At 41.0% G+C, this 20,995-nt stretch overlaps 1 protein-coding gene across 1 annotated transcript; it reads left to right on the plus strand.

Annotated features, from left to right (window-relative positions):
* Positions 1–710: 710 nt before the first annotated feature.
* Positions 711–19,760, plus strand: STIL (STIL centriolar assembly protein; the record flags this gene model as incomplete). Its single annotated transcript, XM_084266246.1, has 16 exons — positions 711–754; positions 1,775–1,882; positions 3,531–3,646; positions 3,761–3,948; positions 4,673–4,920; positions 5,594–5,677; positions 5,814–5,900; positions 7,511–7,658; positions 8,822–8,931; positions 9,748–9,862; positions 10,639–11,691; positions 12,997–13,162; positions 13,924–14,149; positions 16,025–16,217; positions 16,825–17,078; positions 18,956–19,760. The coding sequence occupies exons 2-16, from the start codon at positions 1,791–1,793 to the stop codon at positions 19,758–19,760; spliced, it is 3,885 nt and encodes a 1,294-aa protein (XP_084122372.1). The 5' UTR covers positions 711–754; positions 1,775–1,790.
* Between the last annotated feature and the right edge of the window lie 1,235 nt (positions 19,761–20,995).

Consider the following 20,995-nt stretch of genomic DNA (forward strand, 5'->3'; position numbering starts at 1 on the left):
TGTCACACGGCTGTGCCTGGGTTCAGGCCGTGACTCACGCTCCGGGACACCCGGCGGGCAACGGGCAAGGCCAAAGAGACGCTCCGGCAGGACCGAGACAGGCGGGGCGGGTCGTGCCGGGTTACGCTGCCGGCCCAGTCAGACTCCGCGGGCCGGGCCCGGCCCGGCGGCGGCGCCCTCGCTACCATAGCAACCGGGCCGCACTGCGCCTGCGCACTCCCCGCCCTCCCGCTGGCCGTTTATTACGCCGGTGGTGTTTTTAAACCCCCTGCGCGCGCGCTGGGCGGTTGGTTCCCCGGGGTGTGCTGTGATTGGTCGGGAGAGCGGCTCCTCGCCGCGCGCTGATTGGCTTGAAGGAGGCAGGAGGGGCGGGAGGGCTGCCGGTTGTGCGTTCTAACTGGCTGGCAGCCGTTGGCGGCAGGGGACCAAGGCGTCGGTAGTCCGTGAGCTGAGAGGCGCCGGAGCGGGGCGGGACGGGCCCTGCAGCGGCGGGAGAGCGGGCGGTTCTCAGTGCCTTCCTACAGGCAGCGCGGGGCAGGCAAGCTTTGGGGAAGGGGCGTCGCTGGCCGTTCCCCTCCTCCCTTAGGGCGGCCCTGGCAGGTCCCTTCCGGCGCCCGGCTGAGAGAGGGGCTGCCGCGGGCAGGCCCCGCTCCTGGGCGCTGCCCGCCGCCGGTGCCCCGCAGCAGGGGCCAGAGGAGGGGGCAGGGCTGCGGCCGCCTCGCGTGGACCCTGTTCTGCCCGGCGCGGATCTGAGGTACTCGCTCCGCGTCGGGAAACCGCTCTCTGGGAGGGTCCGCCGTGCCTTTCCCGGCCAGGGGTGGGGTGTTGGTGTATGGCCCCCAGCCCATGGGGGCCCGGCGTGGCTCTGCTTAGGGGGGTGCGGTTGGTCCGTGCTTGCCAGAAGCTGTTGAAAACAGCGGGGCTTTAAACAAGTCTCCCATTTCACCTGCCTTAATTAAGACTTGCTCTGATTTACCCCTAGTAATGGGCCTCGGCTAGCGGTGGCTGGGAACGTGAGCGGTCTGTGAGTTGCTCTGAGGGCTGCCTCACAAATAAAGGTGTTTCCTGGGCAGCTGAGGAAACGCAGAGCGCCTTGGCAAAGGTTGATGCTTCGGATGCCTGCAGAGGAAGCTCTTTTGCTGTTATGGTGTGGACTGGCAAATGCGTTGTGTTTCACTTGATTTCACTTGGGTTTAGGCGACTCTTAAAGTGTAACCCTGCCCGTGTACACAAGTTTATGTGGTTATGTGCTAATTTCTTCAGGCCTCTTCAAAGCCTCATTGCCAATTTTATGCCTTATCATTTGAATTAAGCTAAGGCTTTGTTACAGAAGTTGTCAGAGCTTAAGTGGCTTGAATACTGACTTTTTAAAGGCAACTGCTCAAATTAAGTTTGCTAAAGCAAGATTTTTTTGTGTGTACTATGGGACTTTGTAATGACTGATAGCCTTTTCCTTTCCTACAATAATTCAGAGCCTCTGTTTCTTGAGCTTCCTCTGCAAATGTGAATTTTGGCCTATACATCTTCTAAGTTTACATAAAGGAACCGTCAGGCTGGAAAGCTTTGTGTTGACTTTGTAGGTCATATCCTTGCCAACTTCACAGGACAAAGTTTCTGCTTCCTTGACCTAGGCTTGAAGCAGGGGGGGGAAATACCAATAGCTTATGCATCCTATTCTTATGGTGTAATTCCCTTGTTTCTTCTTAGAAATACTATTTATAAGGTACAAAGCTTAATCAATTCTCATTTCCTGCCTCTGTGATCTTCTTCCCAGATCTGTTCCTGAAAAGATGGTCCCTTTCAGTTTCCCTCTGTCAAAGTGTGCACTTTGGGACCCAGTCCCCAGGGGTGATGTCGTTGGCTCACATATCACCTATTACAGGTATGAATTGTCTTTTTCTTTAAGTGACTGGAAGTTAAAATAATTTAAGATTTATATGATTCACAGCTTCATTATCCTTGGAGTCCAGTGTATGACAAGGCACAAATGAGAAAGAACAAACTGGTGTGTTCATTTTAAGTATATCAGGACTTTCATTGGAAAGATTCCAGTTTCCCTTTCTGTATTGAATTGCAGTCAGGTGGGTTGGAGGTGCCTCAGTCTGAAGTAACTGACAATATCTTTCAATTTCCTTCCCATGTAGAAAGGTGTAAAAGTAAATATGGGGTTACAGTTTGTTTTCTTTAACATGTTTTCCCTTCTTTCTAAATATTTACAGAGAAGAAAATACTTTTGACAAACTTGGATACAGATAACATGTTTCAAGTAAAATTTAAGGAACAGATTGCTTTCTTCAGGGGTGTGCATTAAAATGCCAGAAGTTCTGATTTCTGTTTCTTTAGAATGAATCTGGAGGCAAATCTGAAGCAGTTGGAATACCCTGCCCTAGAAATTCACAACTCTAACTTGTAAAACAAGTGGAGAGTAAAAAATTAATCCTTATTACTGAACTGGGCAATTTATATATTGTTTAATAAAAATCTTACTGTCGTTGTTAAAGCAAGTACCCACATATAGGTGGATAAAAGTATGGACAGCCCTTGCATACGGGTCAGGGGGTGCCCCCACTTGTCCTTGCCATGTAATGTTCTTTGACTTAAAATTAAAGCCTCAGAGTTTTAAGTAAATTACTGTTATTTTTGCAGAGGCACTTTGCTGAGTTAATCTTCAGCAAGTAGGATGCAAGCCATCGTCACAGTATTCACATAAACCAGTAGCTTCACTTTCAACTTTGACCTCTTTCCAAGTCAAAATCAGATAAGCTATCTCCAGCTAAAATAATGTTGATGTATTTACTACTTTAGATTCCAAACTTCCTACCCTTCCTTCTTTTTTTTTTTTTTTAATAGTGATTTTTATAATTGCTGAATCTTTCTCCATACTTGAGTTCCCATGTCATTGAGCCCAGTCTGGTGCTGCTTTAAGCATCCACACTAAATACTGTGCTAAAATGAGAAAGCACTGCATCAAAATTAGTGAAGGTTTTTGGCCTATCTACCCTTCAAATTTAGGAGACATTTTAGAGATTCTATGTTTTGATCTTAGTGTCTCTAACTTTCCTCTTTCTGTTCATGTAATTCACTTCTGTTCTCTAGTTCTTGTGACAATGTTGCCCTTCCTATGAAAAAGCTTGTCTATCTCCTTGTTATTTATTCTCCATAGGAGAAAAAAAAAAGATCTTCTGTCTTCTTCCTATTTATTCTCTCTAGTAAAAACTTTCCCTTCTGATACTGGGTTGCTGTACTAGTCAAGCCAAATTACTCTTGTTAAGATGATCATACAGAGAATTCTGTGGAGCTGCTCCAGTTAAAATACAGTTTTCTTGAATACAAACAGCTGGAGTGATGCACAGAACACAAGCTGAAATTCCACTGACGTTTTAAGCATCTTTTTGCTGTTTAGGGCTTTGGGCTATTTCTGTAGATTTTATTTTAAAAGGTGAAAAAATAGAAGCTGTTGCAATATAATAATTACTTTTAAAAATATTTAAATAATTTGGGTCTTAAGCTTATTTATTGTCTGTTTTTAGAAACCCAGTGTTATCTATGATGGAGAAGACCTTGCGCCTTGCCTATCGCCATGCTAAGCAGAATGAGAAGAAATTGTTCTCCTGTTTTTTGCTGGGGACTCTTGCAGTAGATGAAGGTAACTTTTTAAATGTCAGGTAGACAGGCACTATTTCTTGTTTGGGTAAGCTGTTATTGAGGAGAACTTGAGTTGTTGCTCTTGGATGCTTAATGTTGTTTGTTTATTCTAAAGCTGGGGAAGGCATCATGCTGACAATAGACCGTTTTGATCCGGGTCGGGAAGTTGCTGGTGGATCAAGCAAAATGCCAACTGCATCTCTTCCTGGAGACTTTGTGATTCCATGTACAGTTAATGCCTGGGGATCTTCTTCAGATAATATTACAGTGCACAGTGCTGAAGATATCAGCTTGGCTTTCAAGGTAGGCAGCTCTTGACAACTTTTGGGTCTCTTAATTGTCTTCTGGGCAGGAAACTGGACCTTACATGGGGCTTTATTTCTAACTGCCATCAGTTTCAAATGTGGCAAAATTGTGGCTGAAGCAAGAAGATTCAGTTGGTGAAGTGACACTGAAAAGTGTATCAAACTATTTAAATCAGTTAGTGTTCATGGGTGTTTAAGGCTCATACAGTTTTAAAAGACAAGGATTACAGCAAACTTAATTAAAGAAGAAAATACAGGTTTTTTCTTTCAAATCTGTCACAAATGAGTTGCAGTGTTTGTGCAATTGTTGATAAATGTTGGGCAAGTGAATTGCATGAAAGCATGTACAATCTGTGCAAGTTAATAGTTATAGCTGAAGTGTGTGTCTGTCACTTCTGTGCTGCTGTAGGCATATAATCTAGTAAATACACCTTCGATTCTTCTACATGTTTGCCTGTAGCTACTCTTGTATTTCACATGCAAATAATGTTTCCTCATACCTAAACTGTCTCATGATAATATATTCAGATGTTAAGATACAGATTTCTTGAATACGAGTAAGAAAACTTTGACAGATCACCTTGAGCCTTCTAAGTGCTGTTATTGTTACTAATTCTTATGCTATTTAAATAAACCCATTTTTTAAAATACCTCTTAAATCACAGTAGACATACAAAGACCATTTAGTGTACTTACCTTTTTTCTCTTTTCCCTGTTTCTAGGGTCTGCAGCACAATCTGTCCAGTAAAGAATCACTGGATCTCTCTAAGATGCTCACTGTTAGAGCTCATATTGTTTTCACAGAAAACCTGGATAATCTAAATTTTAATTTTTACTGGGCTTCTATTACTGCAGCAAATATCTTGGAATATACACCTGTGAAGTCTGTCCCAATTATTCCCACAGCCCTAGCAAGAAATCTCAGCAGTCCTATGAGTATTGCACAGGTTCAAGGAACTTATAAATGTGGGTGAGTAAAGGGTGATGCTAAAATTAATGAAAACTTCTTGGCCTTGGAAAAATTGTTATAAACAGGAAATGGAGTGGGGCAAAAATCTTAACTGGATCAGTGGAGTTCTTGCTTTTGGCTTCAGTAGAAGGATCTTTCTACTGGGGTGGGGGGGATACAACTCTGGTGAACATAATGTCTGTAAACAGCATCCAGCTTTTTAAATAATATCAGTGCTGGCTCTAAAATCATATTAATGTGAATAAAAGCATTTTCAGTTAATCATGCTTGTAAGATGCTATTGGGAAATCATTCGGACTGATGGGTGACTTACTAGGATGAACTGAGGGTAGATTCAGAGAAAGAATTTGAAGGAATGGAATATAACTTTATTTGGACCTTGTGAATGTCTCTGAAAGTTATACTTCAAAAGTTAACGTGACTTGCAATTCTGGATTTGTTGTGACTACCATAATATTAAGAAAACATGGTGGTTTATAATTCTTTGACACATAGGGAATGGATGAAAAGCTGAGGAATTTCTGTAAGCATGGAGAAGGAAGGTTTTTCATTTTTTCCAAGCTCTTTTCTTACAGTATTGCCTGAACTTGTTGTCTCTCCATTATTTTTCTGAAAGAATGACTTCCAAAATACTAAAAAACCCCAATCAAATGCAAATTCTGCTTTGTTTCAGCTACCTTACTATGGACCAGACACGAAAATTGCTTTTGCTGCTCGAGTCTGACCCCAAGGTTTATGTTCTGCCATTAGTTGGAGTGTGAGTGTTTGGCTTCATTTATACAGATTAATGCATATATTGATTTGAGATGTATTTGAGGGGAATTTGATGTATTTATAGTGGAAACTTGGTGATAGGTCTGTCTCTCTAATTGGATATTTCTTCTTACTTTTAGTTGGCTGAGTGGAGTTACTCATATTTGTACTCCTCAAGTCTGGGCCTGCTGTTTGAGATATTTATTCAGTTCTTCAATTCAAGAAAGGCAAGTCACTTTTATCTACAAAACATAGAAGTTATTTGCTGCCTGGCAGTGTGTTCCACGGAAATGCATGGCAGTGTGGTCTCTACTCAGATATTTGAGGGAATTCTGTGATCCACACAGGAGGTGGGGCTGTCTGTTTTAATTGTTCTGGCTGGTTTTGAACTCTGCCTTGCGAATTTCATATGACCCAAGTGTTAGAGAGCTGTGCTGACACCTCAAAGGCAGAAGAGGGTAAACATTAATATCATTAAGGTCACAATAAATAAAGACCAGCAAGCAGGAAACACTAAATAATGGTGGGGGGTTGGTTTTGGATTGTTCTTAGGAGTGTTTGATACAGGCTTTTTCCCTGCTTGTGTCTGACAACATATTGTAACACATTGATTTGCATCTGATACTATATTATGCAAAATATTCTGGTTTTATAGGTTTTTATGCTCTGACTTTTTTATTTCCTTATTGTGATGTTAGTAGATAATCTTTCCTTGTTCTCAACATCTTTTCACTTGTAACATTTGTTAAGTATTATTTATATGGAAGCTGGGAGGGAGTTCTGGTATCTATAAGTGTTCTGTGGGTAAACAAAACTTTAAGATATATATAGTGCATGAGAATTTATTCTGCTCAGCCACACTTGCTCTTAAATTATGAAATAAAAACACATTTGGTGATGAGATGTCTGTAATTGCAGAAAATACTTTTTTCCTTAATTTAAATATGCCCAAATATTGATAAGAGCCCAATTAGATTTAGATAGGCAAGTTAGATGCTTGACTCATTAACTTTCACTGATTCCATCTTGGAAAGTGGATTAGGCAGATTTGATGAACCTTGCAAACACAATTAACCTCTGCAGACTAACCACTTAATCTCTGCATCATACATTTTTAACTCTTAAATTGTAAGTAAAATTTTGAAGTTGCTTGAAAAAGATTCATATGCATCTTGTTCCCACTGCTTTCTTTATCACATATATTACTGTAAAAAACAAACAAACAAAAAACCCCAATAACACCTTCATCCCCAACAAGCATTTTTCTTTTCACATTTTTACAACAAAAGTTGTAAAAAGAAAACTTGCTCAGAAAGTAGTACTGCCTTTTTGTGGAAATGCAAGTTATTTTCATGATTCTTCATCTTTCTTTTGTGTTAAATGTTGTCTGATACCCACTGTTCTTAAAGTGTAGGAAAAAAAGTCCAGTATTCACTTTAAAAAAAAAAAAATTAAAATTCTGTTTTCTAATGAGCATCTCTGAAATATTTAAGGATAACTGAAATACTAAGTGTCTTTCTACTAATCTTCAATTAAGTATTAAAAAACCCACCACAATATAACTTTTACAGATGTTTTATGGTATGATTGAAGTCTTCCTGGAACTCATTTAAAGTACTGAAGTGATCCCAAAGGTCTGAACTAGAGAATGGATTGATTATTCCCATTTCTCTGCTTTGAGTCTTACAATGTAGCCTCAGTCAGAAGCCCATCTTTCAGTGACACTCAAAAAGCAGTGATTCAACAGTTTGCTAAACAGTGTGGTATCTTGCTTGTATATTGAGAAACTAAGGGCCTTCCTGTTTGTTTTTAAGATGTGGATTTTTTTCTATTTTAGGGTTTTTTCAGAATCTGGGAGCTTTCTTATTGTGCTTTATTCATTGACACACAAGGAACCAGAATTTTATGAGTGCGTTCCATGCAGCGGGCAGACTGAACTAGGCTTTCAGATCTTAACTTGCAATGAAACAGTACACCTCTTCAAAGTAAGTGGTCTGGCTTCCTACTGCATCGTGGTACTATAATATTAAACTTATAGAGTAAGTACTTAAAAGAGGAATCACTGTAATCTGCCTCACATGGAGCTGCAGTAGTTGAAAATTATGTAGCTCTATCAAGTTGCCTTGTTACAGCAATAGCTGTAAATTCAGAGTTTGTCTCAAGTTGGGAGATGACCTCCAAAGCTCACTTTTCTAATAGCATTAAGAATCTGTCTTTTAAAATGTAGTGTGCTGTGTTGGACTTGGTTAGTGCTCCTTCTTACTAGTGACCTTTTGGCTTTATGAGAAGAGATGCTGATTTCCTATAGCATTTGTTGATCTGGTATGCTATGTGTGTACTGGACACATCTAACAACCTCTATGGGTGATGCATATCAGTGCTTTCTGGAGAGCAAAGCTAGGTAACTCGTGCTCTGCTTGAAGTTGAATGTAAAAAGGGACTTTAGTGGTTACTAATCTGCAGATCTCTTGCTGTGCTGCAGTAACAAAGCAGGAACAATTTTATCTTTGGGCAAAGTAACTCTTTGAAAGAATTTGATATAGAAGCTTGGGAGATAATAAGGTTTGAGGAAATTCTAGGAAATCTCAGTTCCTGATGTGCTTTCCTAAGCTTGTGAAAAACCTGAAGTTGAATGGTTAATCTGCTCAGTGTATGCTCTGGTAAAGAAGCAGCTAGTGTAAAGTGTGTCCTGTGCTGTTCTCTTTCTAGTTAAATTTCCCTGCTCAGGGCTGCCTTCCACCTTTAGCTGAGGTACAGTATAGCTTTCTGAGGGTGACAACCTTCTTAACAGAGGCTCACTTCTGTTGCCCCCAGGACTTGCCTGGCTGTGGTATGTGAAACAGTATAGGAACTGTTGCTGTTTCCTATAGTGGTGAAGGCTTGTGGAAAAGCATCGAAGCAGTTACAATAAGGAAGCATCTGCTCATGGCTATAATTAGTCCAACTACTTTAGAGGGGGAACAGTGTTAAGCAGGAAGGGAAGTTGCCTCCCTCCTTGTAGTGGTGAAAGAATTGAGAATTGAAAATAGAAGGCAAGCAGCAAATAATGAAATGTAAATGTCCTTAAAACTATTTATTTGGGAGTAGTACCTCAGTGATTAGATGTTGAAAGCTTCATGCTTCACAAATACAGAAAATTTCATTCCAGAATGTTGAACCTTCAGACAAGAGCTCTCTCCAGTTTGAGCTGAGTGCAGAAAACCAAAATGCAGAAACTGAGTTCTTCAGCAGAGTTTGCAAGAAACTTCCTATCAGAAGGTAAATCTTTCAGATGTCATTTGCATGCAAATTATTTCTTGGATGAGGGTTTTTTGACCTCTGCTGTGCCAGGTGTCAGTTTGGCTGTGCATACAGTGATCATCTTGCATTAAAATCTGTTTATGTGCTTTTGTTTAGTCCTAGTTAAAATTCTTCAAGTAAAACTCTCAATCTGACCATGTTCCATGAGAAACTGCTTGTAGTTCCACTCTTGATGCTGGTGTAATTTTTGCAGTGACTCATTAGGAAGAGGCTTCCTTACTGATGGAGCTTAGTTCACAGTGTTAAGCTTTCTGTGACATCCATCCTTGGAAGCAAATCTCTGATTGAAATCTACTGAAGTTGGTGAACATTCCTTTTTCCTTTTTAGACCAGTAAGACCTGGATAGAGTGAAACTTAATGAGTGTTCAGAACCTGACTTGTTTATCAAATTTTTATGTATGACTGTAAGATGACATTTATTTTCCTTTAAAAAATATTAGTCTTTCCTGTAGCACTCCCTCTTTTTAATATAAATCAGTGCTTTGTGATTTAGAAAGCCTGTTACAAGATGTGTGTGTCCTGGGGAGGGTGGGGCAGAGGGAGTAGGTTAGTATCTTTTTGTCCAAAAGCAGCATTTGTATTTTAACTATTTGATCTTAGAACCATTTGTTGTATGAACTCCCTAGCTGACCAGGGAGATGTGTAGCAACTGCTTCTTGGAAAAAATGATGCTTCTACTGCACTGTAGATGGCACAGTGAAAAACAGAGATTCCTGTTACTGCTGCTGAGCCTGACAAGCAGATGTGTTGAGTTTGATGTATGTTGGGTTTAGCTTTACTCGAGGCTGTTCACCCAGCAAGTTGTCAGCAAGCGATCACGACTCTGGTGTAGAAGATGAAGATTTATCCCCCAGGCCAATTCCAAGTCCTCACCCAGTGACTCAACAGGTAACTAAATAATTGTTCTAGGCATCTCAGATGTGATACTTAGAGCAGCAAACCTCATTCTAAGAGAACTGGAGAGTATAAAGCTGTCTCAAAGTGCTAGCAGGGGAAAATGGAACTGAAGAAATGGACCAAAAGTCCCAACTTCTGCTGTAGTTAACCTGCCTTTTTTCAGGAATATGGGCAATAATTGTATGTGCTAGGATTTGGGAACAGAAATAGGTTTTGCTTTGGGAATCTTGCTATTGCTAAATGGAAAGCCATGATTTCTGAGGTGAAGATAGAGGCAAGAGAACTTTTTGCATGTTTCTGGATAAATGAAGTAAAGATCTGCTGCTCTGTCCTCTTTTACTGAAGCATATACAAATACAATGAAATAGCAGCTCTCATACAACATAGGTCTAGAAGGATGTGACAGTTGTGGATTATTAAATATGTTCTGTTGCACCTACCTACTGTATCTAAGAATAGTGAGAGGGAACACATAGCCCACTTCTCAAAGGGGAAATACTCTGACATGTTCCAGGATGACACAAACATCCATTTGGTAGGCATGGCTACTGTGCTGTATGAAAACAATTTTTTTTAGAAGAATAATCATAGAGATCTCCCTGTGTTTTTCATATCTGGATTCTCCGATCTTAGAAAAGTATTAAATATGTACTTAGTTTGCAGTTGGTGATGATCATATATTGATTTTAAATCAAAATATTTTCTTTGAAATTCTGCATGTGAAGAGGTAAAAGACAGTATTTAAAATTGTCTTGGACTTGCTTCAGGTCACCAGGATCTTTCCTTCAGTTCCTGAACTGTCACTGCTTTTGGATGGGAGTTTCATAGAATCAGGACAATTGTCTAAGCCTACAGGGACTTCAAATGCTAAAAATCTACCCTCAGCACTAAATCAGCCTGTGAAAAAGAAATGCTGCTTGGGATCTACATGTTACCCTACTCAGCACACTGAAGACAAGCAACACTCCTCTGGTAATATGGCAGATCCCTCTTTGAGGCAATTGCCCTACCATTTAAACCAGAAAATTCCAGCTTCGGGACCTTCCAGAGGAAAGCAAGTTCCACCACAACAGTTGCACAGTAAGAAAGCTTGTCCTCAGTCACGAAAAAGTTCTGGATCCTCTTCTCCATCGACCCCTTGTAGTGGACCTTCCCCAGATACATCTGTCCATCACCCCAGAAAGCCACCAGAAAGGCTTGCATTGAATCCTGATGGAGTTGCACAGCAGGGAGAGCCTTCAGTTAGAACATCAGTATCCAGTTCCAAGCAGCTTCCTCCTGTTGCACAGCCAGTTCTCTACACCTCTGCTTTTTCACCTCAGAGCTGCAGACGACCACCAGAACTACAGGTGCCAGTTCAAGGTCCACCTTGCTGTCCAGCAGGTGTGTGTGGCTGTCAGTTTCCTGCTGCTGTCCAGTATAATCCCATAAACTCATGGCAAGGAATTGGGAAAGTGACCCCCAAGCATGGAACAGAAATCCAATCAGAGATGACACAACAGGATCCATGTGCAGTGCTCCATCAAAATATCATCTGTCCAAATATTTGCTGCAATCCAGGATATACCACAAGCAGCCCTTTAAGCATGGGATATCATGGGAAAATGGGGAACTGTTCTTTTGATTATTGTGTATCCCCTGGAGTAAGGCTCCTTGCAAGTGCCAGCCCTCCTAGTCCACAGTTCTGTGCAACCCACTCCCCGTGCCTGCACGTGCCAGCTTCTAAAGCAGGATCAGATAATGGAATGATGGGATTATCTCCAGATGCCTACCGGGTTCTTACAGAACAAGATAGACAACTCAAATTACTTCAAGCTCAGGTTTGTGGAAACAGCAGCTTTCTCTGCCCTCTTGGTGATTCTGCTTTGATAGTTCCTCTGCCAAAGGAATTAAGTTAATTGTTGTCTGTCCTTGTTGGAACAAGAGATCCTGTTATATCAGCTGCAGTCTGGGGATGGAAGGGGTTCCTAATGAGCTCTGCTAATTGATGTCCCTTAAATGAAAACTATTCTACTCTTTCCTAGTTGAATTTCTATAGCATGAAGGTTTCCCTTTTAGCAGACTGTTTTATAATGCAGACTAGTATACCTTCTATATAAGTGTGTGTGTGTATATATGCATTTATCTAGGAATAATTCACTGCCTAAGCTTTAGACATTGAAATTACTGTGAATGTACAGGAGAAACATAGAACATTCTCATGTGTTGCTTTGCCCACTTTCAAGCCTGTAACTTCCTGAGCTATTGAAGCTGTTGCTTAGAAGACTTCAGTTGTCTGCAGCAGACTGGCAGGATTCATCAGATGTTTGTTGTTGGGCTGGAAAACTGGGCTCTGCTCATCTCCCTGTGTTCAATACTGGGTTGTGTTTCTTCAAAATATCAACCTCTTGAGTTAAACTGATGGCCTGTATTTTGCAGGATAAGAGACAGTTTACATTTTGCTGCTGGTGATGAATGATAGGAGTAGGGAAAGTTGGTTCAGTTGCTCCCAGTACATATTTTTCCTGCTTAAACCAGAAAATTGCAACTGGAATATAGGTTTTGAGCATAGCTGGTCTCAAAGCATGGGCTGTGCATGAGGGAGGGAAACTCCTCCTTGCTGTATGAATGCAACCTTCTCTGTTAGGATGTTTCTCCATGGAGCTGTGAACTAGTTGGTGCCCACAGTGGATGCAAATGCTAGCATGAAGATTGCCTGGGCAACTTCAATTTTATCATCCAAGTGCTTAGTTTTGTAATTAATACAAAATTGGCTTAGCATGGTGCAGGGGCAGTTGGCATGAATGCTTGGCTGGTGAGTTGGCAGTAGTAGGCTTTGTGTGTGAATGAAAGGGACAGAGACCACTTCCAACAAGTGTAGTGCAAATAGGCTTTCCTCAAGTTGTCTTGCTGTAGTTCTGCCAACGTGCTTAAAACCCCTTCTTGGCTCGCTCTGCCAGCAGCAGAATGAAGGGGTTTGATTTACGCCGCGTGCGCTGCCGCAACTGGAAGGTTATCAGCCTTGTGTGGCAACGCAGCCTGGAGTTGAATCCAGATCTTAGCTGAGCCTAATTTAGCCATTCCCTCTTGCCCATTGTACTCTGTGTTTTATGGTACAAGTGATAACTTTCTGATAACCGCTGCAGATCCAGCGCCTATTGGAAGCACAGGCTCGCCAGGCTTGTTCCCCTGAACCAGCTGCAGCCAGCCATGCTCTGCAGCCCGAGAAGCAAGGGGACCCTGTTTCTATGGAAACCCAGTCCTCACCAGCTCCACACATGAGGAAAAGTGTGAGCATTGCTGTCAGCACAGGTAATGTTTCATTCTTTAGAAACAGACCAGCCTTGCTTTCCCTGGATGTTTCTGTGATTTTTATTTGGGCAGGGAGGGAATGTTTTGCAATACTGCTGAGTGCATGCAAACGTGCATCTAGGTACAGGAAAACATCTGTGTTCTCTAGGTGTTATTAGCAAGTTTAGGCTGGAGATATTTTGTCTTCAGGCTACAATGATTGCCATCACTGAAAGAATTCTTTTTCCAAGATCTTCTATTTTAAATTGTACCTTTTTGAAGGAAAAAAATTTGCCTTTTAATATTAGTACACTGTTTGGAAAAGCAATAACTTCTATCCCATGTGGTGTCCAATTAAATATATTCTTGATATTTTTTTGCAAGCCATGCATTTACATACAAGGAGTGAAGAATTTGCTTTCATTTTAGCATGTTAGGCAGCTGTGTCTGTAAAGCTACATATTAATTTATTGGTTCCTGTTAAATCCATGGAAATGTTCTGGTTAGTCTTGAGGAAATTTTCAAATTGGCTCAAGGCCAATGTATGAAAATGCTTTAATACACTAATTTATTTTCATCAAGTATGCTTTGGAAGAAATTAGGACTTGATTGATGCTTTGGCAACTCTTAGCTGTGCTGAACTCTATATCACTTCTAAAAAGCAAAAAATCCACCAAACAACTGAATGTGAGGAAATGATTCCTCTTGCTTTACAAAACCAAAGGGTCTCAGAAGATAGTAATGGTTCCCTTTAAACAGGTAAATCCCTAATTCTCTTTTAGGTGCTAGCTTATTTTGGAATGCAGCCTCAGAAAAACAAGATGACTCCCTACCACAAGGAAAAAAAGAGGATGAAGAGATTTCTAAGGAAGACATAAGCATTACAATTAGTGCTGAACAAGATGCGAGTAATACAAGTATTGCTTCTTCCTTAAGGGTGGTTGACATGCCCAGCTTTGTAGATAGTATTCACCTTGTGGAAGAAGGAACTAATAAGAACGCTCTCCAGTAAGTAACCAGAAGTACCTTGTGCTCACATAATGAGCTGAACTGTCATTCATAACTTACAACTCTTGTAATTATTTTTTCAGGTATTATAAATAGCCACCTGACAGTTGTTGTGTTCTTTCCCTTCATTGTTTTTTAGTTATGCTTTGAATTGTACAGGTCACAAAACCACAGTTGCCTTTAGAGTCTGCATTTATCAGTCATGCATGTTTAGCTAGCCTACCTATCAGCAGCAGCTGATGGCAAAAGCTTGGAAAAGAATATACAGTGCTGGCAGCATTCCCTTTCTTACCTTAAATCCTGAGGGAAAGAGGGAACACTGCTGTAGTCAGTTGTTTTTGCTACAGTGGCTTTTTCCTGTCAGCATTCAAACTCCTTTCAATTCTGAGAGGCTTTAGGATAAGGAATTATAAGACTGTTCCTTGAATTTCTCTACATTTTATACCTGCTACATTGTGTATGATGAATGTAGGTACTGACTTTGCTGCTGTCAATTATTTCTAAGCTCAGATTCTTTATGGTATGATGACAAGTCTCAGAATAATTTGGGAAGCATTTAAAAATATTTTCAATTTTGCATATGGATGGTATTTTTACACAGGGAATAGCTCAACAATTTACCACTTGTAATGTTCTAACATTCTCTAAGTATAAAAAGCCAAAGGAGGAGGAATACCCTTCCAGTCAAATTAGGCTTCTGAAGTAATCATAAGGGGAAGGATGTTGATAATTAAGCTATAACTTAGTCCTTGATTAAAGTATTATCTGCCAACATTCTGCTACTGTAAATGTTACTGATTCCAATCAGTCTTTTGAGCACTGTATTTCAGAGAGATGCCATCTTAAGGTTGTTGTTGAGTCAGATTCATGAACTTGTAAAATAGCTGTATAAATACAGTAAGAATGTGAAGTACCACCCAGATCTCTGAGGAGGGCAATGTTTTTTTGGGAGTGATGAATAATTGCTAGTGTAACTGTAACTGATAACCTACATTGACTGTCTAGTATGTCACATGATTTAAATCTTATCACTTTCAACACAGGCAATTGATCAGTTGAGTTCTGAAATTCCCTTATCTTATACTTGTCTCCTGAGGAGGAAGAGGAAGGGGGAGGAGGGTTGCTGAAGGATCTCCTTAGGATGATAGTACTATTGATATGTCTGGTCTCAAAAGGTTTGTGATGCACACAGCAGCTATCTAAAGGGGGTGCTGGGCATCGTGTTGTAACTCATTCTAGAATATTTACTCTTTTATCTGGAAACTTCAGAACAGATTATGGTTCCTCTTTCACATCTGCTATTGAGAAATATTTCAACTATGTCTTTGTTCTCAGTGCATGATACTCAGTGTGCATTGTGTATGTGTGTACTTGGAACAGTGCCTTTAAGAAGGTTTTTAGAGTGTGTTTAAGCTACCACAGGAATCTTGTCAGTTATCATGGTGAAAATGGCTTTTTGAATAAGTTGTGTTTCAGAACATATGGAAGATATGTTTTTTAAAGTATCCACAAAAATGCTGAAAAGCCAAACTCCAAACTACTAAACATTTATTTTGCCTGCTCTAAGGTTAAGTCATAGGATGTCACTGACTTTTGACCAGTCCAGGGGAGCTATTGCCATTTTCAAATCATCTCTTGAGAAACTAGTCAGGATGTTGTAGCTTCACAGTACAGGGTGTATTTCCTCAGTGCTCAAATGACTTCTTTAAGAAAATTTACTATGGAAAAGAACAAAGCCTCAAGCAGTAGATGAACCAAGAAATGTTAGGATCTGTTTCTCCTCGCCTGATCTTCATGAAAAGATAAGGTATGTGTAGTGATACTTGTGGTTTTTCTGTTTCAGGGAAATAACTAGATATCTGTGTCCTCTTTTAGAAATGGAAACGTTTCCCAAGCACTTGTTCACAGTTCATCCTTGGAAGATAGTACTGGTGTGCCTTCAGAACAAGAACCAACAGAGGGAGCCAGCAGCCACGTGGTGGTAAGGAGCGAGCAAAACTCCGAGCCAGCCACCTCCTTGCTGCCTCCACACTCATCAGGGGATCAGAAGCTTTACCAGGACTTACTGGTAATTCATGTAAATTTGATGTTCTACTCTGAATGCAGCAGCTAAAACAGCACACTGCTGAAATCATGATGTAGGATGGGCATGAATGAAAACTGTGTGTGTTTTTCAAGTTCCCATGTTACGGTCTATAGAAAAGTTCCAGGTTTATGGTCCTTTTTAAGGCTGAAGTGGTTATTCTGCACTTCACTCTTCCATGCCAACATCAAGTACTGTCTGCTGCCTAATGAATAATAACTCTTTAGTTAAAAGATAAGGCCAGTTGATAACTTCCCCAATTAGTGCCCTTTAAAATGGCACAGTGTTTTACCTTCAAGTCCCTTAAAGGGCAGATACTTTAATCTTGAAGAGTATCAGTATGTGGTATGTTTAAATTCTGAACAGACTCTTAGAGCTTGAAATGTAAGGTGTGTTAGTGTGTGGCTACACTGCTGTGAGTTTGTGATTGCATCCAAACTGAACTGGAGTTCAGTTGGTTTGTCAGAATAAGCTGTTAACCTGTTTAGTTGTATTTTATGTTTCATAATAAGTGAGGATTTGAGGTTTTGACAGCTCCTGCATGTCATGATGTCTTTGTCCATGTGGTCTCTCCCCTTCTTTTTTTCTGTAGGGCCAAGTAAACTACCTCTTAAAGTCCTCAGAAGAACAAGACGACTTGCCTGTAAAATCAGGACTTGTTAGTGGTGATGGTCCTGGGTATCAGGATGCTGATGATACAACAGAAATGGCTTCAGAGGCTGACAGGGGAGTGGTGGATAAAGAGAGTGTGATTAGTGCTACACTCAAACAACTGAAGAGTCTCGGAGTGACAATTGACTCACCTGGCAAAATGAAGAAAACTACACACAAAGTGGAGAATGCCAGGTAAAATACAGGCTCTTCTGAGTAGCAACTTGTAGATCCAACTGAAAATGGAGGTTGGCTCAAAGAGCAAAGAGAAATGATTGTGTTCACTGCCACTGGGGATTTGTTTAGCAACTTGACTCACACTTCCTACAAAGACAAAACACTGGCTCATGCTATGGGTATTTTGAATAGATAGGTTTAAGAGCTCTGCTAGCAAAACTCAGATTATTTAAATATAATACAGGTAGCTCTAGCTGTGAGAGCATCTGGTGATTCCTAAACTACTGTGCATGCAGTCATATACAGTTCTGTAGAATGAGAATGAAGCTGCTTGAGCAATTTCAATCCTTTGGGCTATGTTGAAGTATTCCAGGCAAATAGTGGACTTGAGAGGCTGAATGTTAAGCAGCTGTATATTTTGTCCCTACTTCTTAACCTTTGGCTTGCACTTCACCAGTGTAAGTTAAAATGTCATGGCTTTGATGTATAATCAAAACTGGTTCTGTCCTAATTGTTTGTTAGTGTGAGTGGTTGGGCATGAAACAGAGGGAAGGCTGCAGTGGCTGGGGAAGGAAACAGCCTTGATGAAAAAGGAGCAGATGTAATACCTCAAGATGTTTGAGGCACAGGAATCTGCCTGTGTAGCTGCTCATGCATAGGCTGCTTGCCTGGTACAACTTAAGTTTCATCCTTATTATACTACTAGTATACAACTGTTAGGTAAACAGATCTAACAGTCTCCTAACTCACTTTTTTTTATTCAGCTGTGTATCAAAAGCTGTTTCCAGTCATAAATTTCCTACAGTGTTTTTTTTCTTCCTTTTCATTTGGATTTCATCTGGCATTTTTCTGGAATTTCTGGTCTACCTTCTGGCTGGACAGTCTGTCAGTGTGGGTTTTTTTACCATCAATAATATGCTAATAAGTGAAACCATAAGACAAAGCTTGCGTTTTTGGGGTTTGTTTTTTCTTCAGTCTTGAAGAAAGGGGTGAGAATCTTCCTTCTACCACTTTCATGACTGATAAACAATTCTGAGAAAAGGTCTACAGCTCAACAGAGAAGGAAACAACAGAGCAGCTCCATAGCATAACTGGTGGTTGGTTGTCTGAGCCAGGAGTTTCCTCTCTAAGCAAACTTCAGTCTGTGCTCAGTGAAATAGGAAGACTCTTAACTCTCAACATGAGGTATTTGAGTTTATGAACAGGTATATGACAGGTGCTAAGTGCACTGGTTTATAACCACTACCAGTGTACTAGAGCTGGTCCTGTCAGTCTTCAGTGACCTAATGTAGGTAAGAAACTGATGTAGCAAGCAAGAGAACAAATGAACACTTCCCTTACTGAATTATGCCTTCAAAACTACAAGCTTGCAGGCTTCTGGAAACAGATACTATGTCAGAATTCCTGTAAAAACTGTCCTGCACTGGGAAAGGGATGTTCTTGGTCTCTGTCGCTGGGCTTGTATCTCCTGTCTAGATAAGAGTTCTGAGTTAAATGTCAGCAACTCAAGTCTCTGTGCCAGAGGTGTATAGCGTCACATGCACCCCTGATAATGGGCCAAGAGCTCAAACCTGCTTTAAAAACAAAAGCAGCTCTGAAAGCTGCTAGAGGTAGGTAGGCTCCTCTTCACGTGAGGGTTGTGGTTAGTCTTGTCTCGGAAGGGAACATCATCATTTCCCTAACGCAGCATTTGGATACTGTCAGCGTGAGTGGCTGGAGAGCTGCTTGTTGGTTTGTGCAGCGTCTGATCTTGGCACAGAGCAGCCTGAGCAAATTGTTGTGTGTTCAGGAGAAGGAGAACACAGAGCAACAAGTAAGATGAAACCACTGGATTGTGCTATGAAAGGTGTGCTCTTTCTGTGATGCTAAACTAACTTTTCAATGCTTTCTTTCAGCATCTTAGCGTGCATAAATCCTGAAGCAGTGGTCCCTGGGCTAAACTATATGTCATTTGCCAACGTCAGCATGTGTGGCTTAACTCCTAATGTTGTTGATCTGAGCATGGAAGCAAATGCCATAGCACTCAAGTATCTCAGTGAAAACCAGTTATCTCGACTTTCTTTCAGTCGCTCAGGCCAAAATCCTCCCGTTGATTTCTCTTTCCAAGACCTGTTGCACACAAACATGGACAAGAGCATGGTGGGTCTGAGCTTAATTTCACCAAACAATATGTCTTTTGCAACCAAGAAGTACATGAAGCGATATGGGCTGATACAGGGCAATGACAGCAGTGAAGATGAGGAGGAACTGCGGGTTCAGGATGGCCAGAGTGTGCCGGACAAAAACCGTACCCCTGTGTTGGATGGCTTCAACCACTGGACTGAATTATCCAAGAGGATTGAGGGAAGACTTCCCATTCATCTAAAAAATCCCAGCAGAGAGTTGACTGCTAATGCTTCTCCACCAGAATTAAACAGCCCTGTATTAAGAAATATCACAAATGACATTTTTCCTCCTCGAGCAGATCAAGCAGATGAAAACTCAGTTCAGATTTTAAAGGATTTAAAATCAACCCCCAGGTTGTTTCCTGGGAAAGTTGAATTTACTGAACAACCTGGCAGGAAAGATGGGGATACTCAGGGCTTCCCTGGAAACTTGCGTGCTCCAGCCCTCGAAACATTAAACCAGTCAAACAGCATGAATTCTGTTGGCACCATTCTGGATGTGAAACAACTCAGGCAGTTGCCAAAGTTGTTCTGACCATCCCCTGAGAGGGCCGACAACCACTGTGTCAAATCTGAGAGGGACCTCTCTGTAAAGGGCTACAGGAAGTCAAGGATTAAGTTATCTCTGAAGAAGCCACTCTGTTGTAGCAACTTAAAACTTGTGGAACTGAGTTTACAGTCCAGGTTGGGGACAGCCTGTTTGGGTCAGTGCTGATCAGCATTGCAGTATGTGTGCACAGAAGTTTACAGTTAGATGTGATTTTAAACTGTCTAAAAGGTGAATCAACTTGAGCCCCAGATGTATTCTTGATATACTTTTAACAGTGATGTTTATTTGAGTGTTCTTCTGTAGAGTTGTCTTTTTTTATAAACAGTTTTTTACCTCTTTCTGCTAACTGTGAACCATCGATACTGTGTGTGGTGGAGCAGGGGTAATGGAGCTAAAGCACTAATTTCCAGAAATCTGCTGAAATGCTTGACTTACTCTGGTGGGGGTTTGTATCAGGTGGGAGTGAGGGTATAACTGCAGCTTTACTTTACATAAAATTATTTTTAATTCAGCCAAAATGGCACATGTAACTTTTTTATCATGAACTCTTGGAAGGAAATTGGAAAAACTAGCACTTTTAAAACGTTTGGGATTTATTTTTTCTGGATGTTTTCTATTTATTTAAGTACATATTGCTCATAAAGGTCAAAGGTTCCATTAAAAAACCAAAATCATCATTTGTCTGATGTAGCCTTTTATTTAAGACACTCATCACTTCCTCCCACTTCCAGTTAGCCATTCTGAACAATGGCTGGGATGTCACTTGCTATTGAACTTTTCAACAATTCTGATGCTGGGGGGTGGAGTAAGCAAAAAGAAATTATTTTTTAAAAAATATTATTATTTTATTCTGTGTGAACTTAATACTCTGCCATCAAGCACCATCCATCACCCTCTGATGGGAATATCCCCCAAGCTGAGGAATTCAGTGACCATTTCTGTTAAGACTTTGACTTCTGTTCAATGTTTGGGTCTAGCAGGTATTTTTGTGGTTATTGATGTGTTGTCCTTGTGCTACATAGTAACTGGCTGGTGCTGGCTGTGACAGCTCTGCCTTCTGAGGACAGCTCAGCAAACATGGCTGTGGGGTGATGCACCTCTGTCCTGACCTTGTGGTCCTGGAAATGAGAGAGTGGTGCTGGAAGTGGTGATCTGTTCCCATTCCCACTGTTCCTCATGGGAGGGTGGTGTGGAATGATGGTTGAGCCATCTGGCTGTAG

The sequence above is a fragment of the Gallinula chloropus genome, assembly GCF_964237585.1.
Source record: "Gallinula chloropus genome assembly, chromosome: 6".
In the NCBI taxonomy this organism is placed as follows: domain Eukaryota; kingdom Metazoa; phylum Chordata; class Aves; order Gruiformes; family Rallidae; genus Gallinula; species Gallinula chloropus.